Source organism: Geotrypetes seraphini, chromosome 13 (assembly GCF_902459505.1).
Source record: "Geotrypetes seraphini chromosome 13, aGeoSer1.1, whole genome shotgun sequence".
Taxonomy (NCBI): domain Eukaryota; kingdom Metazoa; phylum Chordata; class Amphibia; order Gymnophiona; family Dermophiidae; genus Geotrypetes; species Geotrypetes seraphini.
This window is the reverse complement of record NC_047096.1, coordinates 83,367,386-83,379,802: the sequence shown is the minus strand read 5'-3', so window position 1 is coordinate 83,379,802 and position 12,417 is coordinate 83,367,386. Positions and strand designations below refer to the sequence as shown.

General features: G+C 44.2%; 1 protein-coding gene across 1 annotated transcript in view; it reads left to right on the top strand.

Moving 5' to 3' along the window:
• CDC27 (cell division cycle 27) overlaps nt 1-12,417 on the top strand; it is a 275,220-nt gene that overhangs the window by 134,653 nt on the left and 128,150 nt on the right. Inside the window, 1 exon segment of the mRNA XM_033918006.1 lies at nt 9,802-9,907. Within this exon segment, the coding sequence (XP_033773897.1) occupies nt 9,802-9,907 (106 nt within the window).

Below are 12,417 nucleotides of genomic sequence, written 5' to 3'. Positions count from 1 at the left end.
GCATCAGAAAGATAAGAAGCACCCATCTCAGTTTTGGCTACTTCCTGTTCCACCAAGGACCAGTCATCAGACTCACAGTCAAGGACAAGATCGGCCCACCGAAAACAAGTCCAAGCTAACAGACTGCCATACATTGCCGCCTAGACTGCAAGGGTAGTGACATCAAAATCCTGCTTAAGGAGGGGACTCTAACCTTTGCTCCTCAAGAGTCCCTCAAGGCTGAGCCGACCTCAACGGGCATCACACGCTGCTTCGCGATGGCCAAGACCACCGTGTTCACCACTGGCGACTTCAAGGTATCCCTCTGGGATGGGATACAGGCAAGCCATAGAGAGCAAAACGAAAGGGTTCCTCCAGGACTTTCCACTATGCAAGCATAATATCCCAAATATCCTAATATTTATTTATTTGACAATCATAGCAAGCAATACACTTGTGCAGGTAACATGAATAAATAAATCTTACAAGCATATAATTTTTAAGGTGAAACAAATTAAATTCTTCTTAGACCCCAATACAAGAACCATAGGAGGGAGGGGTCAAAGAATTGGCTTTAATGTGAACAGCTCCTCTCATACACAATAGAATCCACTTATTCCTTGGAAGCTCCTGAGGTGTTCTGGAACAAAGAAAGTATATTTCATCCCCAAATATTTAATGAGGCATTTACATGGATATGCCAATTGAAAAAATAGCCCCCATGTCCTTCGTCTCTTGCCTCATAAGTAGAAATAATTTCCTCCTTTCTGTGTCTCTTTATTGACATCAGGATAAACCCAAATACGCTGACTCATGAAAGGAGTCTGAGCATTGCGGAAATATAACTTCATTACAGCATTAAGATCCTGCTGAAATACAAATGAAGCAAGCAAAGTAGATCTCTCATCAATTTTCGGTGTAGTTGTTTTTAGAATTTCCGAAGATTTCCCAAATCAAGCGGTTGTTCCATAATTCGTTGAATAGATCCTGGTGTTTCACTCCCTATCTATTTTTTAGGACCAGGCAAGTAATAGATTTTATTTAAAGGAGGAATGGAGTGAAGCCCAGTATTTGCTTAAGATGGTTCCTAAACATTTCAAAAGGAAATGTCTAATACTTTTGGGAAATTTAAGAATCTCAAATTTAATCGTCTTATTATGATTTTCTAGTTGTTCTATTTTCCTGTGGATTAACAATTGTACTTAATTAAACTTTCATTGACAACTTTTTAGAGCAGTTATTTCTTGGTTAAGAACCCCAAATCTTGATTCGTTTTCAGTTTTTATATCCTCTAGTGATTTAGTTAGTGTCTACCTTTTTAAGCAATGTTGAAATCTCATCAGAAGTCTTCCGAACTTTTCCTTCCAACCTCTGGGAGCACTTTCCAGACGTCAAGCAGGGGGTCAATGAAATTCTTTAAGGCCCCCTAGTTGACTTTCAAAACCAGCTGCTCACGAGTTTAGACCACTAGTATAAAACTATTTGAGGTTTGCGTGGATGGGAGCAGATAGTTTGAGGGGACGGGACGGGGCGGAGATGGAACAAATTATTTCCCCCCGTGTCATTCTCTATTCCACAGTGTCAAAGTCGGTCCTCGAGGCCGCAATCCAGCCAGGTTTTCAGGATTTCCCCAATGACTATGCATGAGATTTATTAGCATACGATTAAGCAGTGCATGCAAATAAATCCTGAAAACCCGACTGGATTGCAGCCCTCGAGGAGGGACTTGACACCCCTGCTCTAGTCCATGGCTCATGGGGTGGCCACTGGGGTGGCCAGTACCTTGTGGCTCTGGGTTTGGTCAGTGAGCGCATCTAAGGCTAAGCTGACGAAATTTCACTTTCGGGATCTTTTTGTTTGGCAAGATATGGACCAAGTTGGTTCAGACTTTAATGGACAAGGTGTCCTGTCTTCCTGAAGGGCTGTTCCCGCCCGCCTGCGCGGGGTGTCATTGCTTGGTGCATTTGCGTGATTTCCACAGATATCGCCCTATTTGAGGGGCTGCTTCATTTCCTGCCTCTGGGTCTCCCGGGGCTGTTTCTTTCAGTGTATGCAGTCCTTTTGGGGGGGGGGGGATGTGGTTCCTCCGCCAGTTTCCCCCGCCGCCCATCCTGCCCAATGACTCCTTGCCGGCGCCTCCCTTGGTTCTGGTGGGAAATCGGTTGCAAGACTTTTACTAGGGGTGGGCCGAGATCACATGGATCAGTGGGTCTTGGAGATGACTTGGGATGGTTAAGCTCTGGAGTTTTCCCGCTCCTTGCCAGATCACTTCTCCCTTCTCCTTGTCAGACGGCATGGAAGAAGCAGACCTTTCGCCAGTCTTTCAAAGATTGCTAAATCTCAAAGCAGTGCCTCCGGCTGTGCCCATGGGACATGGGCCTTGCCTCCTCAGGAGTGTGACATCAGCTGGTATTCGATTTACTTCGTGGTGCCCAAGAAAGAGGGGACTTTTCGGCCCATTTTGAATCTGAAGGGGATCAACAGGGCTTTGCGAGTTCCATCTTTTCGCATGGAGACCCTGAGATCTGTCATTCTGGTGGTTCAGCCGGGGAAATTTCTGACCCCTCTCGATCTGACGGAGGTCTACTTGCATGTTCCGATTCATGCCTCCCATCAACGGTTCTTTCGCTTTGTGATCTTTGGACGGCCCTGTCAGCTTTGTGCACTTCCTTTGGTTTGGCCATGCTCCATGGACGTTCACCAAGATTATAGTGGTCATTGTGGCTGCTTTGCGCAAGGAGGGCATTATGGTCACTCCTATCTGGACGACTGGTTGATCTGAGCAAAGTCTTTTCAAGAGATTTCCCGAGTTATGACACGGGTTATGGAGTTCCTGCAGTCACTTGGATAGGTAATCAACTTGTTCAAGAGCCAGTTGGTTCCGTCTCAGTGCCTGGAGTACCTTGGGGTTCTTTACGACATCAGTTTGGGAAAGATCTTCCTGCCAGAGGCCCGAGTGGTCAAGTTGCAGTCACAGATTCGTCTTCTGATTGGTTCCCTATGTTCTCGGGTGCATGTTTTTCTCCAGGTCTTGAGGTCGATGGGCGGCTTTCCTGGACATGGTCCAGTGAGCTTGGGCTCTCAATGCGCCCACTTCAGCAATGCTCTTCTTCAGCAGTGGTTACTCCAGGTACATGATTTGGACTCTCCCATTCCTCTTAGGGGTTAGTTCATTGCAGTCTCCTTTAGTGGCTACAGTCTTCCAATCTGGTGCAGGAAGTGAGTCTGGATTAGCCCCAGTGGACAGTACTTCTCACGGACTCTAGTCTCCTTGGTTGGGGAACTCAGTGTCTCTGTTGCTTGGCTCAGGGCAACTGGTCTCCAGAGGAGGCATCTTGAACGATCAATGTTGTGGAGACCAGAGCCATCTGGCTGACATTGATAGCATTCCAGTTGTTGATAGGCAAGTCTGTTCTGGTTGTTTCAGACAATGCCACGGCAGTGGCTTTTGTCAAATCATCAGGGGGGAGAAGGAATTGTCTGATAGCGCAGGAGGCTGTTCTGCTCATGGTGTGGCAGAGATTCATCTCTTGTCTCGCAGCCTTCAAGTTGATTGATCAGTCTTGGGGGCCACCAATCATGGACCTGATGGCCATGAATGTCATGCCAAAGTGCCATGGTTCTTCAGTCGGTGCAGGGATGTTCAGGCCGAGGGGCGGGATGCTCTGATACAGCCTTGGCCGATGGCAGGTCTCCTTTACGTGTTTCCTCCATGGCCAATGGAGGGCAGATTTTCTTCGCATTGCTTGGCACCCTGGCCGCATGAGCCTGGTGGCTACAGACTGACCCAGGCGCATGTGGTATGTGGATCTGGTTCATCTTCTCGTGGCAGATCCTCTTCTGCTGCCCCTGTCGCTTGACCTTCTGATACAGGGCCCCATTCCAGTGTTTGATCCGGGTCCCTTTTGTCTTACAGCTTGACTTTTGAGAGGTAACGCCTAGATAGAAAGGTTATTCAAATAAAGTGATCTCCACTCTCTTGGGGTCCCAGAGGCTTTCCACTTCTTAGACTTATTGCGGGTTTGGTATATTTTTGAAGAGTGGTGTGCTGTGCTGTGCCATGGGAGTGGTTTCCTTCACACCTCTTTGCCTCGCATCTTCGAGGTCTTGCAGGATGGCCTGGATAGGGGCCCGCCCTGGTGTTCTCTCTGGGTTCAGCTTGCAGCTTTGTCAGCGTTTCATGGTTTACTGCAGGGTAAGCGTTTTAACTTCTTTTTCAGACGTTCGCTTTTTGAGGTCAACTAAATTGCTTTGGCCTCCAGTATGGCCTTCGGTTCTGGCCTGGGATCTCAATCTGGTCCTGGCCATGCTAGTGCACCCTCCCTTTGAGCCCCTTGGTTCCTGCTCGTTGAAAGACTTTACTCTCAAGGTGGTCTTCCTAGTTGCCTTTACTTCTGCGAGACGCGTTTCTGAACTGCAGGCTTTCTTTTGTAGTCCTCCCTTTCTGGAGTTTTCTAGGAAACAGGTGGTGCTACGGCCTGTTCCTTCCTTTTTGCCAAGGGTGGTCTCGCCTTTTCATGTCAACCAATCTGAGGTCCTCCAGGTTTTGGGTAGCCGGGCGGGCTCTTCAAAACAGAGGCAGTTGCGCAAATTGGATATTTAAATTTTAAACATAAGAACATAAGAACTGCCATCTCCGGATCAGACCCATGGTCCATCAAGTCCGGCGATCCGCACACGCGGAGGCCCAGTCAGGTATCACCTGATGGTAGTTTAGTCACCCATATCCCTCTATGCCTCTCATAAGGAGATGTGCATCTAATTTGCCTTTGAATCCCAGCACAGTGGATTCCTTGATAACCTCCTTGGGAGAGCATTCCAGGCGTCTACCACTCGCTGCGTAAAACAGAACTTCCTGACATTTGTCCTGGACTTGTCCCCCCTTAGCTTCAAACCATGTCCTCTTGTCCGGTGTCGTGTTGGACAATGTAAATAATCTATTTTTCCTGCTCTATTTTTATCGATGCCTTTCAGCATTTTGAACGTCTCGATCATGTCCCCTCGCAGCCTTCTCTTCTCAAGGGAGAACAGTCCTAGTTTCTTGAGTCGTTTCCTCATATTCCAAGTTCTCCATACCTCTTATTAACTTCGTTGTCGTCTCTGCACCCTCTCTAACAGTTTTATATCCTTCTTAGGTTGGGAGACCAATGTTGGACACAGTATTCAAGTGTGGTCTGACCATTGCTCTATAAAGCGGTATTATGACTTTCTCCGATCTACTCGTGATTCCTTTCTTTATCATGCCTAACATTCTGTTTGCTTTCTTTGCCGCTGCCGCGCATTGTGCCGACGGCTTCAGGGTCCCTATCTATCAGTACACCCAGGTCCTTTTCTTGTTCGCTCTTACCCAGAGTTGCGCCTGACATTCTATACTCGTATTCCTTATTCTTACTACCTAAATGCATTACTTTGCATTTCTCCACGTTGAACTTCATCTGCCATTGATCTGCCCATTTCTCTAACTGATACAAGTCGCTCTGGAGTTCCTCGCTATCCTCCTGCGATCTGATTGCCCGGCATAGCTTTGTGTCGTCTGCAAAACTTAATGATCTCACTGGATATTCCGTCTTCCAGGTCCATTGATATAAATATTAAATAGGATCGGCCCAAGCACGGAGCCCTGGGGCATTTATCAGTCAAATAAGAAAAAATACATGCAAACAGAAATTTGTGGCAAGAAATAATAATCACTGAGTATAATTAGTCCTCAATAACTGGAGGAGGAGCTGCAAATAGACTGAAAAGTTAACAGGTAAGGGGAGGCAGTGCTTCCAAGGCTACCAATGCGCGCTGGATCAAAGAGACTATCGCTTCCACCTATCTTCTTCAGAAGAAGGCTGTTCAGGATTTTCTCAAGGCTCATTCCATTCAGGGTCAACAGCTTCTAGGGCTGAGTCATCTCTGTGCTTCAGGGGTGGTTATCTGTAAGGTCGCGGTTTGGTCTTCTCTGCATTCATTTTTGTGACTCTACCATGTAGACGGCCAAGCGCATCAGGACACAGTGTTCAGTGAGCATATTCTGGTGGTGGCTCTCTGGGGTTTCACCCATGATGGGTATTGCTTTGGTACATCCCATCAGTGAAACTGTAACCGGTCTAGAGAGATGCTAAAGAAGGAAAATTAGTTCTTACCTGCTAATTTTCTTTCTTTTAAACTCTAGACTGGTACAGTCCCCACCCTGTTTGTCTGTTGTTCTTACTGGATTTGCGGTGAATAATTTTTTTTCTGCAGGTTCTAGTATTTTTAAGGGTCGGGGAGATCAAAAGAACAGCAGCTTTGGCTCAGCTGGTGGGCTGTGGGGACATTTTTGCTGATGGGGCTTCTTCTATGCAATTTCCAACAGTATGCTCTGTTAGTTGTTACTCCTGTTAGGAGTGTTGTTACTGTTATAACTGGCACTTCTTAGTTCTTTTTTTTTATATATTTATAGCAATTGCAAAGGGAACATACAATCAAAAAAGAGGAAGCAGATAAAGCATAGTAAAACAGCCAAGTAACTCAACAAGCGAAAGAGCATGGCAAACAATGAGACAAAGTAAAAGGACCCCTCGATGGATGCCCAGCACAATTGACATTTTAAGTAATATAAACCCCCCTCCCCCCCCCCCCCCAGCGGCACTTCTTAGTTCTGCTTGGCTATTCGGCAGACTGGTTAGACTAGAGGGAAGCACAGATATTAGTATACAGCCAAAGTTTTGTCTCTGTCTCCACCTACTGGTCATGGTGAGCTATTACCCATCAGTGAAGTGGTACCGGTCTGGAGAGTCTAGAACAGGGGTGTCAAGTCCCTCCTAGAGGCCCACAATCCAGTTGGGTTTTCAGGATTTCCCCAATGAATATATATGAGTATCTATTTGTATGCTAATAGATCTCATGCATTTTCATTGGGGGAAAAGGCACTGAAAACCTGACTAGACTGTTGACCCTCGAGGAGAGACTTTGACACCCCTGGTCTAGAAGAAAGAAAATTAGCAGGTAAGAACCTAATTTCTCCTTAAGACACAGGACAAATAATGGTTTTAGGGAGTTTCTCAGGGAGCTTAGGTGAGTGGGGGTGTTTGAGTTAAATACATTCTCGAAGAGGTGGGCTTTTACTTTGGATTTGAATAGTTCAGGGGCTTGACGTATTGACTCAGGCAGCTTGTTGCAGGTGTAAGAAGCAGCAAGAGAGAAAGGGTGCCGTCTGGAGTTGACAGTAGAAGTGAAGAGTTCAAAGAGATTTGTCTGATCAGAGCATCTGAGGAAGAGTGTAGGGAGAGACAAGAGAGGTCAATAAGAGGAGTGAAATGACTTGAGGAGAGGGGTGATGTGAGCATAGTGACTTTGGTGGAATATAAGTCATGCAGCAGCATTCTGAACAGATTGAAGGGGAGAGAGATGGTTACGTGGGAGGTCAGTGAGAAGCAGTTGCAATAGACTAGGCAAGAGGTGATAAGGATTCTGGTAGTGTGCTCAGAGAGGAAAGGCTGGTGGTGATATAGAGAAAGAAGTGACAGGTTTTGGTAGTCTGTTGGATTTGCATAGAGAAGGAGAGAAGAAGAATCAAAAATGACACCAAAGTTGCAAGCTGACGAGACAGGGAGGATGAGAATGTTATCCACTGAAATAGAGAGTGGGGGAAGAGAAGATGTAGGTTTGGGCAGAAGGATAAGTAGTCGGCCGTGGCCATGTTTAGTTTTAAGTGACTGCAAGACATCCAGGTAGCAATATTGGACAAGCAAACTGAGACTTAGGCTTGGATTCCTGTAGAGATTTCAGGTGTAGATCTGGGAGTCCATCAGCACAGAAGTGATATTGAAAACCATGGGAGGAGATCAAAGGAAATGAGTATAGATGGAGAAAAGAAGAGGTCCCTGGGGTACTCTGATCAATAGTGAGAGAGCTGTGGAGGAGGATCCACCACTGCATCCACTAAAGGTGCTATATGAGAGATAGGAAGAGAAACCAGGAGAGAATGGGGCCCTGGAATCCAAGTGAGGACAAAGAGAAGGAAAGTGAGGACAAAGAGTCTACAGTGTCAAAAGCAGCAGATAGAACAGTGGCCTTTGGATCTGGCTAGGAAGAATTAATTAAAGACTTTGGCAAGGGCAGTTTCAGTAGAGTGCAGGGGGCGATAGTCTGATTGGAGTGGGTCAAGGATGGCTAGGGATGATAGTCCAGCTAGCGACAGCGACTCTTAAGGGAGATCTGCATCTCCAAATGCCTGTTAACTGACACTGTTGCTCTTCTTCAACATCAAGTTACATAAAGCAGCTGTTCACTATCAGCCAATTAAAGGGTTAAAACAATGAAGAGAGCTTCATTTACAGACTGATGTAGTATAGTGGAAGAGAGGAGGGGGTGAATAGTGGTGGAGGACGTTAGGCTAAAAGCATAGGAGTTGGAGGGGTCATCAGCTGAATGTTTAAAATCACAAGAATGATGGAGAGGGAAGAAGAGGAAGGTTCAAGAAAGGAGAGCCAGGAGTCAGTTAATGAGATAGGATGAAAGGGGCTATTAGGAGGTCAGTAAATGACCACAACACGGAGGGGTAGAGAGGCAAATAGTTGGATGGAATGAACTTTGAAGTAAGAAAAGCAGTGCGATTTGAGGTGGAAGAAGGGATTAAATCTACAAGAGGGTGAAAGTAACAGCCCAACACTACCTCTGTGACCAGCTGAGTGAGGCATATGGGAGAAAAAAGTATCCTCCATAACATAGTGAGGCAGCTGAGACTCTCGATTAGTATAAGCAGGTGGAGGGATTGAGAGGTAAAGAGCTTGTTGGAGATGCATCGGGCTTTTCATAGGGCACATGAAAAGGGCAAGGAGGGAGGCGGGCAACAGAAATACTGTAGATTGGTGACATTGCGATGTTATCTGCATGAGTAGGGTGAGAGGTGATTGGGAGGACCAGGATTGGGATTGATGTCTTCAGCAGAGAGCAAGAGAAGGAGCACATAGCAAGAGCAGGGATGGCTCAATGAAAATGTTGAAGCATTAGGACTGAGACGAGAGTAGTGGATAAGAGGGGATGGTAAGGTGATGAATTAAAAAATTGGTAGTGGGAGATTCAGTGGTTTTTGGTGAAGGGTGAGATTGGGAAGAGTCAGTATCAGGAGGAAGAGGTGTACAGGAGCCATAGAAGTGGAAGAGAGGAGAGGGAAACACTGGGAGGAATATGCAAGCAAGACCTTCTCTGTAAGACCTGCTTGGTGGTAAATTTTCCTAGGGCTAGACTCACGAAGCATTGCTGAGGCTGCAATGGGCTGTGGGGTCTCACACAAAAGGCGCAATTATATTAGGGGAAGGCATCAAGGATAAAGTGTAGATAAAAGTAAAGCTGCTCCCCACAAGAAACAAATATCAGAGGCAGCAAATAACTTTTAAACACCTGGTCATGTGATTAGAAGCAATCAGGTCCTGGGCTCAGAGTAGGGGAGGGATGGCAGTCCAATTCTGATTTAGGTTCATGTACAGCAGAATAATCATTTGCTACAAAGCCAGTATTTAGTATATCAGATGAGTCCCCACAATAAATATAAATGTAAATCAGCCTTTCAAGGAATAGCATTTTTATCTTTATCTGTTTCAAAGAAATACTTTTTACTTTAGCAAGAATGTGAAGCCTCTTTGCTATCTACTTGAAACTGCAGTGCCTTTCCAAACTGTGGTGTAACTTAGTTGAAAGGGCTTAAAACCTGTGCTCGTCTGAACCTTTTTCACCAGTTGATAATCCTAAGTGCAGCCCTAGGTACATTCTTCCTGCTAGTGGTGTTCATTTTACATGTCAATCTGGTTCTCTTGAGCTAGTCAGGTTTCTAACTGATTATTCTTCTTGCAGTACAACACCTCAGGTTCTGAGCCCAACTATTGCTGCTCCACCTAATGCATTGCCTCGAAGAAGTTCTCGCCTTTTTACTAGTGATAGTTCCACAACAAAGGTAAATGCTTTTTGAGATTTGTTTCTTTTTTCTGACTGTCCTTTAAGCATGCGTCATGTAATAATCACTCTCAAATATTTGTTTATATGCTACCCACTGTTCTCCAGGTAAAATTAATTGGGTCCCGGTAGCAATGAAGCTAAATATCTGGATAAATATAGACAAAACTTGAATAGTATCTCCCTCTATATCCCTCAGAAGATTGCTAAAGTCTTCTGGCAATGAGCCTTCTCTGGAGTAGCCTCCACAATCTAGAAAAAGTCTTTGCTTAATGTATGACTTTTCTACTTCAGGAAGCAAGCATAAGCTTGGCTCTTCTCCCAAGTAATAATAACATAACATAACATAACTTTATTCTTCTATACCGCCATAACCAACTAATTTCTAGGTGGTTTACATCAAAGAAGACTGGACAATCAGTGAAATACAAGATGATAGGGAAATACAAAATATTTCTTATAAGTACAAATATTCTTTAAGAAAATACTATGTAAACTTTTAATTAGAATAACAGTTCATAATAACGCAATCACTCTAAGAAATGAATTTATTTATAACCTGCAGTACCTTACAGTTCAGAGCGGTTTACATCAAGAGAATCTGCCAAATGCAGAGATGTACATACATGAACAAATCCAATACATGACTGAAATTTCTTGAACAAATATATGGAATAGATAAGTCCTCAAAGATTTTCTAAATACTTGATAAGAAAATGAGTTCAGGAGTAAATCACTTATGGTTTTGCTCCAAACACCAGCCTGATAGAATAAAGTTTTATGCAGAAATCTTTTGAAAGTACAGTGGAACCTTGGTTTAGGAGCATAATTCATTCCAGAAGCATGCTCGTAAACCAAATTACTCGTATATCAAAGCGAGTTTCCCCATAGAAAGTAAGGGAAACTCACTTGATTCTGAGAATCTCGGAGAAACGGGAACTTGAAGGCCTTGAGCATGTGCAGATGCTCAAGGCCCAGCAAAAAGGACGACAGATTTTTGGGCACCGGCATGTCCTGTGCATTGGTGCCAGATGCCAGATGGGGGGGGTAAGCAATGTATTTGGATGGATGGGTGCGGGGGGGGGATGTTGGATCACGGCGGGGTGGGGGTGGGGCGACGCGAGCAGGGGGGTGCCAGATTGTGGGGGGAGGCGCTCGTACATCGAGGCAAGCTCGGTTTCCAAGGTGCCGATTTTGCGAATGTTTTGCTCATCTTGCAAAACACTCGCAAACCGGTGCACTCGTAAACCGAGGTACCACTGTACATCCTTTCAACGTTGGAAATGAAAAGTTTCCTTGCGTAGGTTGAGATTTCACTGAAAAGCAAAATGTCTCAAGAGATAAGTGGTTGCCAAACCTACCAACAAAACGTACAAATTTAAATATAATTCTGGCCTGAACTGGTAGCCAATGTAATTTTTTGTAATATGGAGTAATATGTTTAGTTTTTTTCAGACCAAATATCAGACGTACTGCTGTATTTTGAATGATTTTCAATTTTTAATATTTCAATTCTCAATATTTAATGGATAAAGCAGCTAACTAGCTAGTCTTAGGGGTGTAAATACGAGCACCTAAATATAACATTTACACACTTTTTAAACTATGCTTTTCTGTAAACTAAGAGCCCTTTTCCAGGTGATCGCCCCCTCCCTTTTACACAATTATTTGTGTGCTAAGATCATAAATGTCAGCTACACGCTTAGTGCCATTTTATGTTCAGAATTATACTCTTGTTTGTGGATGGCAGTATTTTATAAATTTAAGTGTGTAAATGGCACTTAACTTTAGGCAACCTATTATAGAATGAGGGACTAAATGCTTAGATTCTTCAGCACTACTTGTTTACTGAAGGTGCTTGGTCAAGACAATAGTGCTTTCTGAATGTATGTACAGAAGTCCAGTTGCTGCTTTGTAGATGTACTCAGTTAAGAAGTGCAATTGCACTATTACACTGATCAACAAAAAAAGTTTTTCTTTGCTACTGAGAACTTAAGAAGCATTCTTAATTTAATTACGCTGTTTTCAGATCTGTAATTGAAATTCAGCTAGCTCGTCAGGTTTCTGAGATACATGTTACTGATTTTTTTTAGATAGTTTGCCATATTGGCACAATATTGCAATTATGAATTGTGTCACATCAATCTTGTGTTAAGGAGTTTACTCTGGAAACAAACACAAAGACAATAAGGAGACATATTACAGCATATATTTAAGCATCTCAACTCACACAAGTGATGTAAGCATGTTCAAAAATGTTTGAGACACTTGCTTTTACACTTGTACTGTACATTTGTCTCTCTTTGCAAGAACCAACAATAGTCTCCCATCATACTGGATTGAACTTTCCCTGATAGCTGCTTTCCATCACCTTGATATCTTGAAGAAATCTTTCCCCATGCTCATGGTTGACATCACCAAGATTGGGTGGGAAGAAGTTGAGGTGAGAATGTAAGAAGCACATTTTAAGTGACATTCTGGCACCCATTTGCTGATATGCTGTCAGCATGCTCTCCA